This window comes from Aedes aegypti, chromosome 3 (genome assembly GCF_002204515.2).
Source record: "Aedes aegypti strain LVP_AGWG chromosome 3, AaegL5.0 Primary Assembly, whole genome shotgun sequence".
NCBI classification, from domain to species: Eukaryota; Metazoa; Arthropoda; class Insecta; order Diptera; family Culicidae; genus Aedes; species Aedes aegypti.
In genome coordinates this window covers 330,192,257-330,212,545 of record NC_035109.1, presented here as the reverse complement: position 1 = coordinate 330,212,545, position 20,289 = coordinate 330,192,257, and the positions used below count along the sequence as shown (strand labels likewise).

At 38.3% G+C, this 20,289-nt stretch overlaps 1 protein-coding gene across 1 annotated transcript in view; it reads left to right on the top strand.

Moving 5' to 3' along the window:
• Nucleotides 1-20,289, top strand: part of LOC5577776 (GATA zinc finger domain-containing protein 8) — a 68,310-nt gene that overhangs the window by 22,211 nt on the left and 25,810 nt on the right. The window contains exons 2-4 of the mRNA XM_001663501.2: nucleotides 6,876-6,961; nucleotides 7,128-7,170; nucleotides 14,802-14,898. Coding sequence (XP_001663551.2) covers nucleotides 6,876-6,961; nucleotides 7,128-7,170; nucleotides 14,802-14,898 — 226 coding nt within the window. The remainder of the gene's footprint in view (nucleotides 1-6,875; nucleotides 6,962-7,127; nucleotides 7,171-14,801; nucleotides 14,899-20,289) is intronic.

The following is a 20,289-nucleotide window of genomic DNA, read 5'->3' as shown; positions in this document are numbered from 1 at the left end:
CTTTACGGTACCTATCCATCTAGTATTCATTGCTTTCTTCTCCATGCTCCCTCTTACTTCGAGCAAAAATATGACCGATATGCCGATAAACAAATTCTTAGGTGATCTTAAGTTCAGTCAGAGTAGACCAAGTACACATAGTCCATCAGAAAAACGTTTTATCAGAGGTTCGTATTATGATGTTTCATGATAATCACTTCACATTATATTGTTTGGAAGTAACACAAAGATGTGTAGAAATATTGAACCAAAATTTTAACGAGTTCAAAAATTACAGAGCCTTAGACTTTAAACCCATTTTTCTCAAAATATGAAAAATGTCACTTGGTTCACTCTGACTTAACGCCGACCAATTCATCTTCGTTACCTTACAGGAATCTAAAATTTCTTGAGGGGATCTCTGATTTCTTTTTTCTATGAGTTTCTCCAACATTTCATCCAATTTTTCCTGCAGTTTTTCTAAACATTTATCAAAAAAAAATCTTTCATTCATTCCTACACAAATTGCTTTAGATATTCTGCAAATGTTTTTCGAGAAATTTCTTAAGAAAATCCTGCGGACTACTATCCTAAAATACAATTGATTTTTTTTATTATCTTAGTAAAGTATTTACGATATCTCATAAAACTTCCTCAAGAGTCCAGAAGTTATTCAAGAGATCATTGTTAATTAAAACTGATTTCAAAACTCAAACAAGGTTTATCTGAGGTTTGTTTTTAGAATTTTCTTCAAAACTGCCTCAAAACTAACCCTAAAAGTTTCTGGCGTTATGTAAATGAGCAAAGAAAGGAGGTCGGATTGCCCTCTACGATGACCGATGGCCTGAACGAATTCAATTCCACCATGGACATTGCAAATCTTTTTCGCACCCAGTTCAGCAACGTTTTCATCAATGAGCATCTCCACCCTCAAGACATAGCCAATGCCACCACAAATGTTCCTCGACTACCTGCATCAGTAGAGCAGTTCACTATCACTGACAACATGGTCATCGCGGCTGGAAAGGAACTGAAATCGTCTACTGGATTTGGCCCTGACGGCATACCCTCTCTAGTCCTCAAACGCTGTATGAATTCACTAGCATCGCCGCTGGCAAAATTATTCAACACATCTCTAAGTACTAACGTTTTCCCGGACTGCTGGAAACACTCCTATGTTTTTCCAGTGTTTAAAAAAGGATGTAGACAGAGCGTTTCGAATTATCGTGGAATTGCTGCACTGAGTTCAACATCTAAATTGTTTGAGTTAATTGTTCTTCGCAAACTAACTCAGAGCTACTCTCATTACATATCGCCAAATCAGCATGGCTTTATGTCTAGACGTTCAACGACTACCAATTTGACTTGCTTTACCTCATTCGTGATACGCCAAATAGAATCTGGTCACCAAGTAGACGCGATACACACCGATTTATCGGCAGCGTTTGATAAGATGAACCATCAAATTGCAATTGCGAAATTTGACAAACTGGGCTTGAATGACAACATGCTTCTCTGGCTGAAATCCTACCTGACTGGACGAAGCATGTCCGTCAAAATTGGCGAACATGTTTCAATGCCTTTCTCGGTCTGGTCTGGCGTACCTCAAGGCAGCCACCTCGGGCCTTTCTTGTTTTTGCTCTACATGAACGATGTCAACTTTATTCTGGACTGCCTAAAACTTTCTTACGCTGATGATATAAAGCTTTACTGCACAATCAATAAACCGCAAGATTCTGAGTTTTTGCAACATCAGTTGGAAATATTCGCAGAATGGTGTAATATCAACAGGATGTCCCTAAATGTGTCCAAGTGCTCAGTGATTTCATTTGGCCGCAGACGCACACTTCTACAGTTTAATTATGGTTTGGCTGGTGTCGAACTGCAACGTGTAACTACGGTGAAGGACTTAGGCGTTCTATTGGACACTAAGCTGACTTTTAAGGATCATGTTGCTTACATCGTCTCGAAAGCTTCTGCGCAGCTGGGTTTTCTGTTCCGCTTCAGCAAAAAGTTCACCGATGTGTATTGCCTGAAAGCTTTATACTGCTCAATTGTACGCCCTATCCTGGAATACTCATCGGTTGTATGGTCACCATTCTACAGGAACGAGATTCAACGAATTGAGGCCATTCAACGCAAATTCGTGCGCTTCGCCCTTCGCCGACTTAGGTGGAGAGATCCACTGAACTTGCCAAGCTATGAAAGCCGCTGCAAACTTATTGATCTGGACCTTCTGGAACCTAGACGCAATGTAGCAAAGGCGTGCTTCATCTCTGACCTTTTGCAAGGATCGATAGACAGCCCTCTGCTGCTCAGTTCATTGGACATCAACACTCGTCGCCGAAATCTCCGGTTTCATCCATTTCTGAACATTCCTTCCGCCAGAACAAATTATGGCCTTCACGAACCAATGCGTAGCATGTCCCGTGTGTTTAATAGTTGTTATCATGTGTTTAATTTTAATGTGTCGCGTGGAACAAATAAGTGTAATTTTAGACAATTTTTATGTTAATTCATGTGAAATGTTTGTTTTGTTTTTTTTGCTTTTAGACTTAAGATCAATTGTCATTGGGGTGGGAACTTCACCTGTTGACTAAAGCAGTAAATAAATAAATAAATAAATACTTCATTGATTTAAATTTCCGAAAAAAAAATCCCTGGCATTTGCCTGAATTTCTGAAAGAATTCCTAAAAAAAAATTTCAAGACTTACTTGAGCAAATCGTAATGAATTACTGGAGGAATTTCTGTAGAAATCTTAGAAGAAATCTTTGGAGCAATCGCTGGAGGTATCTTTAGAGAAATCCCTTGTTAAAAACGCATATAAACTCTGAAAGAGAATTTAATAGGAAATTCCTAGAAATTTCTGGAGAAATCATTGATTGAGCTTTAGAAGACGTTCTAACCGCGAATCTAGGAGGATGTGTCAGGCAAATCGATGGATGAATCACTGGATACCATCTTAGAGGAGTTAGGACTTTCTTGAAAAAAATCTCAAAGAATTTTTGGAGGAATGTTCTGAAATGATATTTCGGAAAATCCCTCCTTGGAAAAACCCTAGGTTGAGTTCTTGAGATACCCTAAACAATATTCTAGGAGAAATTCTTTGAGATATTATCATAAAATGAACTACTTTATTAATTTCCGCAGTAATATCTGAACATTTGAGCAAATACCTGAATGAATTTCTGATGAAATTCCTAATGAAAATCATGAAAAATACATACAGTTATATTTGTTGTAATATCACGAGGAACTCTTATCTCCTATTAGGTTTCGTTTTATTTTCTTAATTCCTGGTTAGTCTCTTTTCGTACCTGTTTTGATTCCTTTAAGGTCTGCTTTTGGTCTCGTATTTTCAGTTTCCTATTTTAAGGCACTCAGCCATTATAAAGGCAAAATTAATAAATAAAAATAAATACGAAATGCTTCCTTCTTCTTCTTTCTGGCGTTACGTCCCCACTGGGACAGAGCCTGCTTCTCAGCTTAGTGTTCTTGTGAGCACTTCCACAGTTATTAACTGAGAGCTTACTATGCCAATGACCATTTTTGCATGCGTATATCGTGTGGCAGGTACGATGATACTTTATGCCCTGGGAAGTCGAGAAAATTTCCAACCCGAAAAGATCCTCGACCGGTGGGATTCGAACCCACGACCCTCAGCTTGGTCTAGCTGAATAGCTGCGCGTTTACCGCTACGGCCATCTGGGCCCCTAAAGGTGCTAAGGAAATGCTTCCTTAGTCATGTGGTAACGACTGGCATAAACATGAGGGGATTAGATGCCGAGGAATTCCAAGGACAAAAACCCAGTTTTTGGAAAATCTATGTTGAAATTCTTTCGGCAAGTTTTCATTATGCAAAACATGCCATCCTTCTGAAAATTATTTTATTTTTTCTTTTGAGCGCAAAAATCATCTGATATATATTTTTTTTGTTAGAACGCTTGGGAAGAGTATAATTTCCTCAAAACAACGTGGACGCGCCTCAGGGTTTTATAAAAGATTTTTGGCAGATTTCTCTCAAAACATATTGCGGGTTGTTGATACAACCTTCGAATGGTTTCTGGTATGGTATCTGGGGCCTTCCTTAGCCGAGTGGTTAGAGTCCGCGGTTACCAACCAAAGCCATGCTAAAGGTGTCTGGGTTCGATTCCCGGTCGGTCCAGGATCTTTTCGTAATGGAAATTTCCTTGATTTCCCTGGGCATAGAGTATCATCGTACCTGCCACACGATATACGAATGCAAAAATGGCAACTTTGGCAAAGAAAGCTCTCAGTTAATAACTGTGGAAGTGCTCATAAGAACACTACGCTGAGTAGCTGGCTCTGTCCCAGTGGGGACGTTAATGCCAAGAAGAAGAAGAAGAAGAATCTGTGGCAGAAAACTAGACTTCTATAAACTTCTGAAGTTCCTTAAGAAATCAATCAGGATACAATCCTTTTTAAGTTTATCGATGCTGAAGACATTGTTCGATAAACTCAAACACAAAATCAATTTCCGTGGCAAAAGAATTCTATCGGCCAGGAATCATGAAACGGTTCCGGGTCATTTGGCCCAATACCGTTTGGCCGCACGCCATTTGGCCAAAAGGAAATAATAGTGAATTACAGTTAACATGTTAACTTTTCTGCTAGCGGTAATAGCTGCCAGCAGAAGTTTTTGCATTGTGTTTGTAGTCAGCTTTTGACAGTAATTAAATCGGTTCACGATTGGATTGCTTCGATCCCTCGAATTTTGGATTGCTTCGATCCCTCGGATTTTGGCTTCTTATTTTCCCAGCGGAGGAATTGTGAGCTTTTTCTACATAATTGTTTACCGAGTCAATGGATTTACTGCTATACGCAAGCAACGATGCTCTGTTCACACCTTGCAATCCTAATATTGGAGGGTAAACAGAAATAACAGCCTATGATCAAAAGAAGGAAAAATCTCTTATGAAAATTTAAGCAACTGCAATGCAATCAATTTTTATATTAGTATAACTACAAAGAACTGCCGAAGATTTATAGAAGGTAAAATACCCAATTAGAATATAAGCTGAATTATTGCCAATAGTAATGGAACCAGTATAACTCGAAAGAATAGCCTATGCTTAAAAGAAGGAAAAACTTCTAATGAAATCATTAAAAAACTAGAACTTTATCATACCGTTGGTAGGCCCCAGATAAAACAACCATGAGCTTTGATTCTTGATGCAATGAGTGGAGTTTACAACTTAGTCCTAAATTAACGGGTCAATTTTATCATTCTCTTGGAGCACTTATATACAGTCATCTCCCCCTTACTCGATATTGAAGGGACCATCGAGTCAGGGAGGTATCGAGTTACAGAACATAAAATCAATGCAACTGCGATCCAAGGGACCATCGAGTTAGCCATGAAAACCATCTCTAACTCGATATCGAGATACGGAATATCGAGTAAGGGAGAGTTAACTGTAGTGACAAACATGACGTACCGCCACATCATTAAAGTCAATTAATTAGCGGATCAATTATTGGGTAACACCTAAGAATCTTACACATAAGTGTTGTAGTAATTTGATTTTTTTTTTGTTCGTAATTCGGCCAAACGGCATTCGGCCAAACGACCCGTTCGGCCAAACGGCATTCGGCCAAACGACCCGTTCGGCCAAATGGCATTCGGCCAAATGGCCGGACACCTTGCATCAGATATCCCAAAAGTGTCGAGAATATAATGTTCATACGCACCACCTATAAATCGATTTCAAAGCAACCTATTATACTATCGACCACGAACCGTTTCAATGGGAGAAATCTGCTTTCCCGGGAAAAATGCTCAAGGCAACGATGGATAATGTACACTGTACTGCGCTGTGTGAAGATATCGTGTGCGTTATCGGATTCATTTAAAACACTCAAAGGACTTCGTCAACCCGATGGTCTTTCTTGACCCCTGTTCAACAATGCGCTAGAAGGTGTTATGAAAAGGACGACCTTTACCATGCGAGACACGATCGTCAATAAATCCAGTCAGTTCATTTGTTTCGCTGACGACAAAAACATTGTCGGTAGAACTTCCAGGTTATTGCTGAGTAGTATACCAGACTGAAGCACCAATGGTTGGGATGGAGGTAAATAGTTCGAAGACGAAGCATCTGTTGGCTGGAGGATTCGAACGCAATAGATTATACATTGGCATATATGTGTACCTTTAATCACCGGATAACAACTGCAGCAGAGAAGGTCAAAGCCGTACTATTGTTGGAAGTCATCATTACAGCCCCCGTAGTAAATGTATCATGTACAAGACGCTGATGGGACCGATAGCTTTCTACGGGCGCAAGACGTGGACGAGCTTAAGGCGCTCTTTGGCGGAGTGTATGGAGGAGACGAACCAACCACGAGCTTTTGCAATTCTACGGTGAACACAGTATCCAGAAAGTTACTATTCCTGGAAGAGTACGACGGGTGGGTCACTATGTAAGTGTCGCCGGTCATGTATCGAAGGACAAGGCGCCATCAATCCCAATAGACAGAAAAGCGTGTGAAAGTACATTGGCCACAGTGTAAAATGATTCACTATTCGAACGGTTTGCGGCTACAGATTCCTTAGAGAGAAAAAGTTGAGATATGTTCAAACAAAAACTAAATGTGTTTTGATGTGTTAAATCTAATCGCTAATTAGTTTTTAACCGTATCTCCTCATGATACGCTCGATCGCAGAAATTGATAATCTACTATCTTTATTGCCAATCAATCGGTTGGATCGATTTGAGAAAGGAAAAGATGAAATTTCGCCTGCCACAATCCATTTTTTTTTTCTGGCGCTCTACATCGACGATGATCTGCGAACATAACCTATAATTAACCGTTCTTGTTTTTCTATCTTTTGCAAATCTGATCGGTTTCTTTTTTTTTCACTTCTTACAGAATTCGGTTACTACATCCCAAAGGCCTTCTACAAAATCGATGAGAATGGTTACAAATCCCCACTGACCTACATCGACAACCTGCCGGTAAGAACGCACGCTGTGTCAGTTGGGGTCCCATTGGGCGCCAAACCACAACTGTCGGCATCGTATTTCGGCTCTTTAATAATGGGGCGAATTTCTTAAATTGATTTTTTCCTACCATTTCTCACTTATTGTGATTTTTTTTTCTACTTGCTTGCTATCGTTACAGCCACTCTTTCATCGCACGAGGAGATCCGCTCAGCTGGGTGGAGGTAATTATCATAATCTTTTTGGGATCTCTCTGGGCTCTGATTGCAAGATCCAGCTGTTTCTTTTGGATCGAGGTCTTATCATTATGTAGAAATCAGTGTTCCAAAGTATAGACTTTGGGGTCAACTTTGGGAAAGCTTCCAGACATTGTGATTATCATAGGACATCCTCTGAGTTTGACCGTTCCATTTTATTTTGGACATTACTTACTAGAGGGACAGAATTTGCTTACTTTTTGTTTTTCTTTATTTCTGCACCATTTTTCAAAGTTTCACCTGCTTGGAGGCTTCGTGGTCTTGCGGTTAACGGCGTCAGTCGTCTAGGCGTATTGTGCCACGAGGTGTGGGTTCGATTCCCGCTCCAGTCGGTGAAAACTTTTCGTCAAACGAAAAATTCATCGCTGGGTTACTAGGTGTTTCGTGTTGTCCGTTGTCTAATGTTAGTGATCGTTCAGTCAGTGCAAGCCTATGTGCTGAAGACGGTGTAAATTGTCTTTTTTTTAAATCTCTTCAATTTTCGAAATCTATGTCGATTTTGGTCGTAGGCCAACTAGTTTCAGAGATGTTCGAAAATTCCTTGGGGGACTGATATGCATCCAAAATCCATATAAATCTCTTAACACTTTCGGGACGAAGAAGCACAATTGAGCTGGACAAGCTTTTGTAAACAACTCATTCAGTACCTGATTTATTCACATTTTCTCTTTGTCTTCAGTTTTTTCATAGCTAATACGTTACATTTACACCACATGAAGAGAGTACAAGATTTACAACTTATCAAGAAAAAAACATGATCTCAACAGTTAAAATCGTCCGTCGTGAGAGGGTTAAACTACATAATTTTGCTAAATAAATATAGATTGAACAAATCAAAATCTTAAAAACAAAAAAAGAACATCATCTTGTAATTTCCAAATTTAATGGAGGGCAATGAACTATTTGCACATTTATTGCGAAGCTGTTTAACGCATGACATTATGGTGCATACAATGTTTGATAAGTGGTATAAATACTAAATACAAATGGCGCTCATAAATCTAAGGAACAAAATGAATTATTATCAAATGCTTGACGGGCAACATGATCCTTAGCAGTATCCAGGTTGAAGTCAGTGCTGCTAAATATCATGAATATTACATGACTTTGACGATGGAATATTGCGAATATCACTAACAAGTATGAGCATACTTTTTTTAGGGGTATTTATTTTTCTCTTAGATTTTTTATGTGAGGTTGAGCCACCATCTGCATTTTTGTCAAAATTGAGATCAGTTGCCAACATATCTTCCAATACTCTTTCAACCAGGTGCATCCCACTCGGGTTTATATTGGGTATCACTTCTAGTACAGCATTTGGAACCTTGATACTGCAAAAGGTACCCAAGTTTGACAGATCGCTCAGGCTCTATTACCTCGTATGCCATAAAATTTTGGACAATTGCAAGGGACATGGAGACCTTTGTTTCGTCTATGTTTCAACTGCACTAGAGATAACATGATTTGTTTGGAAAAATAGGAAAAAAACAGCAAGTCAAAAGTGACCCATGATGAAAAGTAAGCGCATATCAGTTCCACTACAGATATGCGCACCGTGTAACACAAAAATGAACCGTGTTTTGATCATCTTTATATTTTTCTCGGAAAGATATCATAGTAAAAAGCCAATTGTGAAAGTTTCATTGAGATTTGAACATGTTCCAAACTTCACGATTTTTTTTGTATATTCGTATGAAAAACGAGTTTGGAAACTTCACAGCCCATTTTCTCAATGCCTATTTTTTACAGATGGGACTGACTTGCAATTCACGACAAGTTAATAAATTTGACAGGTTAACAAATTTATCAAGAAGCTATCATAGAAAACTATGAATTCTAGCATTATCGACTCTAGTAAGACTTTCACTGCAATTATTCTTTCAGTGAAACCCCCTAGAGTCGATGCTCCATGACTCAATCTCGACTCATGGAACCATACTAAAACAAGATTTCATGATTACTATCAAACAGCTTTCCGACTACTCGATATTTCTATGAGTCGATGGTCCTTTCTGATATCAACTCATGAAGTTTTGACAGTACGAGCTGTAGGTATTATGAATTACAAATAAGCGTTAAAATGTATTATCAATATTTGTTGAGTGCATATATACTCAATGGTCTAATCCATCAGTGTACTAAATTCACTTGGTCTGAGAATTGTGACACTTGAGCGGGGCACGCTCCCGTATGATCTCCCCACGTGATCTGGACCCGCTCTTGTGTCAAAATTCTTCGACCGAGTCAGTTTAGTACACCAGTGGATAAGACCATTGCAACAGCCTATATTGGTCTAAAAATTCAGGCTTGGTCTAAAAAACTTTAGCTTGAACTGACGAAGAGAGATAGAGAGAAAAATGAAAAAGGATGGGAAACATGGGCTTTGGAAGTTAAACCGTTGGAGAATCTTCAGTTTTGAGTTTGATGTTAACCAGTACGGTTGTGAGTGGTGCGATTGTGCGTGATTCGGCTGCGGAAAGATGGACGATCCCTACACGAGCATTTATAAGATTCCTCTCGTATTAGAAAGGATACTTGTGAAGATTGATGAACTTCAATCTGTCCACACCAAAATTCGATGAACACAAACTTTGGTATCGGATTTTCACAAACAATCTGTATCAAGATTTAACGATGAAACATAACACATGGTTGAATTTCTTTATGAATCGATGAAGGTCACCATCGATTTGTTTTATGAGTGCCTTCAAAGCTCGACATGTACAAATGTGAAGAAATTTAGAAATTAGGTTGATCGTGAAATCACCTGTAAGAGGATGACCTTCATATGTGATTCAGAGGCCACTGATTTTGTTATTAATTTAACATGCGTTTTAATATTACTGTATTCTTCATATGGTAGATCAATGTTTCCTCAAATCAATCTAATTAAAACCAGGCATTGCAGAATTCGTTCTCGATTGATTTTAAAGCAAGCGAAGAAAAACATCGCATCTGGATCGGTCCTTGATCGGCAATGTATCGCAAGTTGTAACAAGCTTGACAAATAGCAACAGCGATGGAGAGCCCCAAAGGGAGAGCTATAATAAAAACCTATTTTTCTCGTTTATTTACCATTGGGGGAAGGTGTTTCACTTCACTGGCATAATAAACAATTCCCGAAAATTCCTATAGCAATAGTGCCAAGTTTGGAGCTTATTTAGATGGGTTTTATCATGCACTGTTATCCCCCCGATATAACCAAAGCTATAGGAGTAGACGATAATCAGATTCTCATGACGTGTTGCGAATCATGATTGTTACGGAGAGCGATAAGTGAGAGATACTCTCAAAGAATTCAATCCCTGATAATAACATACATTCGGGTGTTCTTTTAAACAAAACTTCCTATAAGCGTATTCCTTTTAAGCGCACTCCTATGAGACAAACTAGAGCATTGTAGGAGACTCAGGGCTTATGGGATTTCATTAATTTGGGGGTGTTGCGTGTCTCGTAAGCGTTAAAAGATAGCACAGTATTGTCTTCTGCAGAGTTTCAGTACTCAGTACGATCTACCTTTAGGAGTTCAGGATCATCCTTTTAATTGAGAACTTGGCCGGTAGATGCGCTTTTTCGGACATGCACTTAAGGGATAAGAATGCAAACTTTGTCACATATAATATCTCTAGATCCTAATGTTTTGGAAGGTTGATGTCTTCGGAAGAATTATTCAGTAGCACTAGAGCTAACATTGTTAGAGCAAAAAGTTTTGAGATTTTACACCAAATGGCACTAGTGAGCATGCATCTTTTGTTTTGGGGACATCTTAGTAACCTGACCACTTACACGCTCAAAAACGCGCTCTGGAAAACGTGAACTGTTGAAAATACACTGTGAACTACCATGAATGTTCTCGTATACATGATCTAGTTCACGGTGTATTTTTGCTTGTTGACGAGTTCACGCCTGCTGTTCACGGATACGAGAACGGATTTTTTTCTCTGTAGAAAATTGGCACTTATGGAAAAGTTACTGAACTATCCGCAAAACAATAGATCCATGCTCACTAGCGCCGCGTGGTGGAAAAATCTCGAAACTTTTGGCTCAAATAATGTTAGCCCTCATGATCTACCCACAATACGAAAAATCCATACTCACTAGCGCTGCCTGGTGACAAAATCCCGAAACTCTTGGATCTCATAATGTGCTTGCCCTTGTGCTTTTGAAAAACTTTGCCTAAGACATTCAGTGGTCATTTTACTGAGTTATCCGCAAAACAAAAATTCCATGGTCATTAACGCCGCCTTGTAACAAAATTTCGAAACGTTTTGCTCAAATAATGTTAGCCCTTGTGCTACTGAACAACTTTTCCAAATACGTCATCTTTCTAAGTGGTCATCGTACTGAACTATTCGCAAAACAAAAATTCCATGTTCACTAGCACCGCCTGGTGGCAAAATCTCGAATATCTTGGCTCAAATAATGTTAACCCTTGTGCTACTGAGCAATTTTGCCGAAAATGCCAGCTTTCTAAGTGGTCAGGCTACTGAGCAATTTGCAAAACATAAGTTTCATGCTCACTAGCGCCGTCTTGTGCCGTAATTCCATATCAGAATGTCAGTCCTTGAGCTACTAATCAACTCTTCTAAAACACAAACGTACAAAAAATCAGGATCTAGGGATATCATATGTTACAATCTGAGAGAGAGAGAAGACAGCTCACTGACAGCTGGCATGTTTTCTAGCCTTCTTTGACTTCTTTTCTCAATTCTTGGGTAGTGCACAACATTAGAAGCATTAACCTAAGAATGCTAATGTCGCTACTATTCGTGTGACCAACATCTGGTTTGCTGCGATGTGACAGCGTGAGCAGTGTGAAATCATCAAAAAACACCTAGAAATTTTAATACCGTTTACTTGAATTTTGACGCTTTTTCACGTTCTGCCCTCCCAATGTTTTGATTTTCCACTGACAGTTGGCGACTGGTTCCCTTGACTTTTGGGAGCTCGCAATCTACGCCAGCTGTTTCCTCTCTTAGGTTACAATGTTTGCATTCTTATTCATCAAGGTTCATACAGTGAAAGTCAGAAAAAGTGCCCCTACCGGCCAAGTTCTCAACTAAAAGGATGATCCTCAACTCCTGAAGGTAGATCGTTCTGAGTGCTGAAACTCCGCCGAGAACACTACTGTGCTTTTAACGCATATGAGATATTCAACAACACCCCCAAATTGATGAAATCCCAAAAGCCCTGGGTCTTCTATAACGCTCCCAGCCAAGTGTCTAATAGGAGACCTGCCTGTTTTTTGAACATGCTTAACATATTCGGAATACAAAGTACTATACACAGTCACTAATTTTGGGTAAGATTTGGTTTTACAAGCGCAATTTTGAAGAACTTGAAAAAAACCTGTTACCGTAAAACGGGGTATCTTTGATAATGCGGGTAACTTTGATAGAGCGGGCCCATAATATGCTAAACGAAATAACATAATTTCTATTCATCAGATAATCAAAACGAATGCAAAAGAAAATGGCGATTATATGACACTTCTGGTTTTATCATGTTTTTTTTTTCAACTTAAAACACGTTTCGTGGTAATTCTTTCCAAATATTCTGTAATTTAACTTTAAAAATTCAAACAACGTTCTCTTATCCAGTTACAACGGCAGAGATGTAAAACAATAGTTTGGTTATGGATAGTGATACTTTATACACGGAGAAATCAGATTACTAAAAAAATAAGTTCTTTTTACTCAAATTTGAGGAAACTGCATTTAGTTTTTACCCAAAGTTGGGTTGTTTTGCCTCTCTCGCAACAGCTATGTTGTCAAAAACAGAGAGAGACGCACCGACCCATCGTAGAAATTCAATGGAATAAGCCAAATTTGAGTTCGTTACGTTAAGTGGAGTTTACCCACCACGGAGACATCGAAAGCTAACGCTGGGTTGATTTTTTTTGCACTGGGTAGTTTTTTTCGCTGTTATCAAACGGAAACTATCTATTGATAGGTATATGTCAGTCATCTTAAATTTGGGTTACCCCAAAGAAGAGCCGATTTGCGCCAAAAGAAGTCAAAGTTGGGTTGATTTGTGGATCCGTGTATGAGAGATACGCGGAAGTAAAATGGAATGATTTGGCAACAGACCAGCAGTGCTGAGTTTGCTATTATATCGTTATAGATCTTTGAGCTACATTTCCAAATTAATAAACAGCAGAAAAAATCAACAACTAAATATTGCATTGACAAAAATTCAAAAAAGGAAAATATTTCATATTTTTTCTCTATCCAAAACAACCTTTTCCGAAACAATTTGAAGCGGATTACATTACTCCTCAAGAAAAGTTCAAAACAAACATAACGCATGTTCGTTTGGCTCACGCTTTGACAGCTCTCCATGCTAGGTTGGCTTACACTTTGACAGAAATGTCAGCTTCCGCGAATCTCTCTTATAAAGGATCACTAGTTATGGATTTCTATGTGTTTACATCAGTAAATCAAATTTTCATCGAAAGAGATGCAAAACAAACAACAAAGCTTGACGATAGGAATAACGACAAATGTTTTGATTGAAAGTCTTTGTTTACACGTGGGAATAGCCTACCTTGTTGTGTATACCGTGACTCTCACAATCCCTTTGTTTGCGCACACAAGAGCGTCTGTGTGGTAGTCGGGATCTGTTAAACACCTTTTATTCATGGTCGCGGTGATAATGGGAACTGTGGCAATATTGACTACACGAATTTAGTGAATTATAACACACCGTTTATTTGACGGAGAACTGGCACACGAAGTCTTCTGTCACACGGCTATTTATTGCAAATTTAGCTTCAACTACTATTCTGACTGTATTTCAATTGTATTGTACTGTATACTGTTCACATAAACTTTGAACATTCACTGTATTTCTGAAAATTTTCATGACAATCATCCACTCGTTTATCAGTTGTTTTAAACACAAAATCATATTCGTGTTATGGTTGTTATTCGATAATGTGGCAATGCTTACCAACACAGACAAAGTTCTAGAAAATTGCAATGCAAAGCCTAGACAACCGCTACTTCGTAGTCGTGCGTTTAGTGTCACCAAGGCATTTAGCAGCATCGTGCTAAGGAGTGTGGGTTCGATTTCCATATCAGGCCGAAAAACTTTTCGAGATGAATGTTTTCCGACGATGCCACTGGGCGTTGCATGCAAGTCCGTTGTCTAGTGGGGTGCTTCCTTCAAAGGGCAAACAGCCCACTGGAAGTAATAACGAGTAGCGTCTTCTTTTTTAAATTGCAGAAATAATAAGCTTTTCTTTCAAAAATAAAACTATCGAAGTTATCACGTTTTACGATACCCCGGATTACGGTACCATGGGGTACGAGAAAGAAAGAAACTGTATCATTAAATTAAAATAATTTGATAGCTCCAAAATGACTAAAATTGGTCACTTGTCGGAATGATGTTTCTGTTCATCTCTGTGCCATATTTTATTCCTTCTCCTTTACATGTTTCCACAAATTGATAACGCCTGATTCATTTCCATGATGTCCAGAATACATAAATGCACAAATTAATTGCCCCATAAGGGGACCGAAGCAGCTCAAAAGCGTTAATTGACTCAATAATTTCTTTTTCTCTCTCTCTCCCGATATCACCACCCATAACAGTAAACTTCGGCTTCCCGATCCAGTTCCCCTCATTCCCACAGATCCCCACCGGAGCGGGAAACTTCCAGGGAGTACAGACCACCATCACCAGTAATGGGTAAGTACATAAGTCACCTCCAAAAACGGTATCGCGGCCTTCCACCGGCTCCTCGGCCAAAAAATTCAAAATTCGGATTCAAAATTTGGGGTTTTCCCTGCTCGGTGAACATTTATCATCGTTTATCTGACGTCAACTTTCTGTTGACATATTTGAATTAGGCCGCAACGTGTGCGGATATGGATACAAACATCTTCGCTCGGAAGAAACAAACAAAAAGATCAGTTCCTTCTCTCGGGAGGGAAAACTGGTTTTCGGACGGTCAGCTCACGGTGCTAAATGGTCGTTGACGGTTCGAAATGGATACACCTGAAAATGTGTTCAAAGCTCAGAGGAAGGTGAACCGAATTTGAAATTTTGATTTGATAGACTACGGAGAATACGCTTGGATCGAGTTACAGAGTTGCCATAGGCCAACTAATGTAACCGTGTTCCCTTTGGATACACTGAAACCTTAATTTACAATTTATAGGCTCATTCTCACATAATTTATCGCATAACCTTAAATCATTGTTGAACTCAAAACATTACAGAATACATTTTAATGAGCCAATATGTGAATAAATGTTGCTCATAAACGTTCAAATAATTGACCAGCTTTATATTACAAATTAGTAAATCAAGTTCCATTTTTAGGCTATTTGATATCAATCAACGAAATTTTATACAAACTGAAAAAAGTTGCCATACGCATGCACATGTCGTGTGGCAGGTACGATGATACTCTATTCCCAGGGAAGTCAAGGAAATTTCCATTACGAAAAGATCCTGTACCAGCCGGAAATCGAACCTAGACACCTTCAGCATGGCGGCTTTACTTGGAGCCGCGGACCATAACCAGTTGGCTAAGCAAGGTCCCATTTAATATGACGCATAATTTGGCTCTGTTTCTTTCGCCGAAGTGAATCAAAAGAGCCAATAATAGGATCCGATTTCTTTTCCAATTCCGTACTCATTACTTAAATGGAGATTTCAATATATCCATAACAAGTTCAATTTTATAGAAATTCGTTTTAATACTTTTTGGCTTATTCTGCATGATATGTTGGAATAAATGTTATCGACTTTATAAATCAACACATTTGAATCACACAATTCAAACTTCTTCCATCGTAGATTCCAAAGGTTCAATTTAAATTTGAACAGTTTACTGCTCTCAAGGGTTCTAACACACGAAGGAAGGAATTTCAACATCTTAGTTAATTATAATATTCCAATGTTCAAAGTCCCATTCTGATCCTGCCCGATTGTTTCCCAAGCGTATCGGGCAACGTAATGCAGCAGTAGTTATTTCAAGTTCAAGCATAAAAATCCGCAAAATATGTACATCCATACTCGATCGCGGTGTGGTCTGGCTGATTATATCAACAACCCGATCCGGACAATGGAACGACCTCATTAAATTGGCCACAAAGTGATCGCAGGCCCGGGAGTCGTTCGTTGCCTGTCTATAGCCGCGGCCGCCAATAGCACAGCATCCAATCAAATCGAGTATGAAGCCATCGCATCGCAAGAAAATACCCAACCTGGCAGCGCACAATGGGCTAGAAATCATAATTTAGCGAGAAAAGTTCAAAAACATAAAAAATACAAATTGTATCACATTGGTCTCTCATTATTGGGATCATTATGATTGTATACCGATGATGTTATTCAATTAATTACAGAATTATTTGAATGGAAAAACTTCATCTTCAGCCAAAAGCAAATTAAGTATACCTTACATGTCTGATATTAAAACAAAAAAAAATTTTAAATGTTTTCATTGATTGTACAAAGATAAGTTTGTAACGAGGTTTTCAAAAAAGAACGATTAATTAGTGGTTTATGGACAATGTCCACGTAAAGATTACAGTCTTTTGGATGTCAATTACATTTTATTGAAAGTTTCTAAACAATAGCCATAGGGCCTCTCTATAAACCACGTGCTCCACTTATTTTTGAGATTATTGAGAATTTTAAGCTAGTTCTGTATTGTGATCCTGATGAAATAGTTTGCTAGTATTGTCCCACTAGGTAGCGCTGTGAGCATGTGAAATTGAGCATTTTGAGCTTGAAATTAAAGGAATGATCCCGTTATGAAACATAATCAGTGTTACTGCGGTCCAAGGTAGCCATGAAAACCAATTTTACTCTGGTTCTTCGAGATATGGAACATCCATTTATGTAGGTTTTGATTTTAATAAGATAGAATGTCCAGAATGTTGTTCAGAAAGCCTTTGGCATTTGGAAATGGAAGTGATTAGGAGCAGAAACATATAATGTATTCAAGTGATTCATATCCGATTCAAGTGCATTAGATCTGATTCACATTCTAATGATTCTGTTATGATTCATTCCATGTGCGAGTGATTCAGACCTGAAAATCATATTTAAATGATTGAAGTCAAAATCTCTTCACATCCAAGTGATTCAGGTCTGATTCACTTTATATTCAAGTAATACAGGTCTGAACTACTTAATTACTAATTCATTTCGAGTTTAAGGCAGTCATTATTTAACTCCATTTTCCACTGCTTCATGTCTTCCAAGCAGTTTAGGACGAATTAATTTCATTTTCTTATGATTCAGGTCTGATGAACCTCATGTTCAAATAATTTAAGACTGATCACTTCATTTTCAAGAGATTCTGGATTGGTCTTTTTAGATTTCTGCATGTCTGATTCATCTAATAATTAAGTGATTCAGGTCTGACATCATATTCAAGAGTTTCTGGTCTGATTAAATTCATATTTCAGTGTTACAGCCTTGTTTCACTTTATTTCCTAGTGATTCAAGTCAAAATCATTACATATTCAAGACTCCTGCTTTCTATCTTATCTAGATCAGAAGATATAACTCGCTTGAAACCTTTAGTTTTAGTTGCTCACTAGTGGCACCAAGTGGATTAATATTTTTTTTTATTAAAAGGTCTGCTTTCTGGATGTCCTTGACTTTCCGAATAACTTTGCCGAAGACTCGAGCTTTCTAATTCATGTGGATCACAAGAAGGGCTTGCTTTGCTCATTACTACATATTTACTTGTGCAACCTAGCGGCAGAAGGAAACTGTTTGCTTCCGGAAGTCCGGACTTTAAAAACAAGTTTGTTGAATGCTCACTATTGGTTAAATTTAGAACCACTGTTTACTTTCCGGATGTTCTTGACTTTCCGAACAACTTTGCCGAAGACTCGAACTTTATATCTCACCTGGATCACAAGATAGAACTAGAAAAAGTTCAATTTTAAATGTTCACTAGCGCCACCTAACTTCAAAATTTTGAACCAAACTGTCTGTCTACCGAATGCCCTTGATTTTCTGAACAACTATGTCGAAGGCTCGATCTTTTATCTCCTTGACCTTCTGAACAACTGAACTCGAACTTTATATCTCATGTGGATCACAAAAATAGAAATATTATCTGTAGAACGCTAGTGGCGCTTCTGTCACAAAACTGTATCAATTTATAATTACCTTTAACTGTCATTGTTTATTCAATGTCATGTTATAGAGGATGATTTGTTGTGATTTAAAAAAAAAAATGTTTTGACACTTTGTGGCTTCGTATTCACGCTGTCAGCGCGTGGTTGGTGACACGAACAGTAGCGACATTGGCATTCTGAGGTTACTATCACATGATAGCACAAGCCCACTTTTACATGCTCACTTGTGCCACCTAGCGACAAAAATGCGAAGCAAACTGTCTCTCTTCCGAATGTCCTTTACGGTTTGAACAACTTTGCCGAAGACTCAAATTTTCTATCTCATGTGAAAAATGCTCAATTTTACTTGCTCACTGGCAACACTTAGTGGCAAAATTAGGAACCAAACTGTTTGCCTTCTAATGTCCTTGAGCCGCAGAACAGCTTTGCTGTAGATCACTTCTTTGCAAATCATAAGGATCACGAGTTATAGCAGTGAAAATTTACCTGTTTTGAGATGAAGCAAAACTTTTTGGAGGGTGATTCAATATTCAATTGAGTGTTGCAATACTTATTTTAGTGAGTCCGTAATTATGACGGGTATTGCATAGGGTAAACAGGTGTAATACGGATTGTTTTCTTCAGGGTTGTTGCTTCAGGATTTTGATTTTACTACCACTGAAAAGGAGCCATCTATTGCCTTTTCAGTTTTGAATATCGCCCTATATGGTCCTCCCGTAGAAAAAAGTTCCACAGCGTTGTAGAAATGTTTCGAAGTAGAATTCCACCATTTGCCGAGCTTGAAATGGTCCATTAGCAGTCTTCTTCCGGTATTTTTTTGTGTAATATGTACAATAGTAAAAGATGGGCTTCATTTACAACGAAGCTTGCTTATCGGACCTGGGGTTTTATATTTTCCTAATTTTACCGAACAAACTGTGTTGTCTCGTTAGAGCAGCAGAAAGATCATATGAAGATATGTTGATAACTCTTATAAACTCAATTTTGACAAAAAAACAGATGGGATTGACTGGCGATTTACGGCAGCATATAACATGTAATAGTTATTAAGTTTATTTCATATTTTCAAATTAGATTGGTCTTGAGTACAAACACAGTCTATACAGTTTGATAGTAGTTGCGATGAAGAATGTACGGCAAATATACCAAAAAATATCGTTCGTTATATTTGATAAAAAGTTATCAAAACAACTTATGAAAAACTTCATACTGTATATTTTTATACTTGACCACCAAGACAACTAGTAAATATGTACGTATAACGAAATCACATTTTGCGTTGTGCGATACTTATATGAGTAAAGTTTCCGCATGATGTCATGTCGAAAGGACTTATACGTACAAATGTTCAAGTGATATACAGTCAACTCTCCAAAACTCGATATTGAAGGGACCATCGAGTTAAAAAAGTATTGAGTTACAGAACACAAAACCAGTGCAAATGCGATCCAAGGGACTATCGAGGTAGCCATGAAAACTAACTTTTAATATTGTTTTCTAACTCTATATCGAGATACGGTATATCGGGTAAGAATTGACTGTATGTGCATATTTTGTATGATGTAAGTTTTCATGCAATGCGAGTGTATAAAATAATAAACTAATCTTTAATCTTATGTGAATTGATCTATGATGACAAAGTTGATTTGACAAATTCTACGGAATGATTCAACCTACTTTTTACGCATACCGTGTACCTCCGCTAATTTGAACAGTACCTCATGCAAACCATCCATCGGGGTTCATTATTAATTTGAATTTGAAGCAACAGAAAATCGTATTTCTGGTTACCCCTTTGGCTGTTTTGTTTTGATTCTGCGTTTCGTTTCACTGCGTTCTATTTCACTTTACTACGTTCCATGAGCTGAATGACGTTCAAACCATTTTTAATCTGAACGATGTGCAGATTAACGGGGTACAAATTAAAAAGTGTTCAGATTAAATGTGGTCATATCAACGGGGGTGCCCG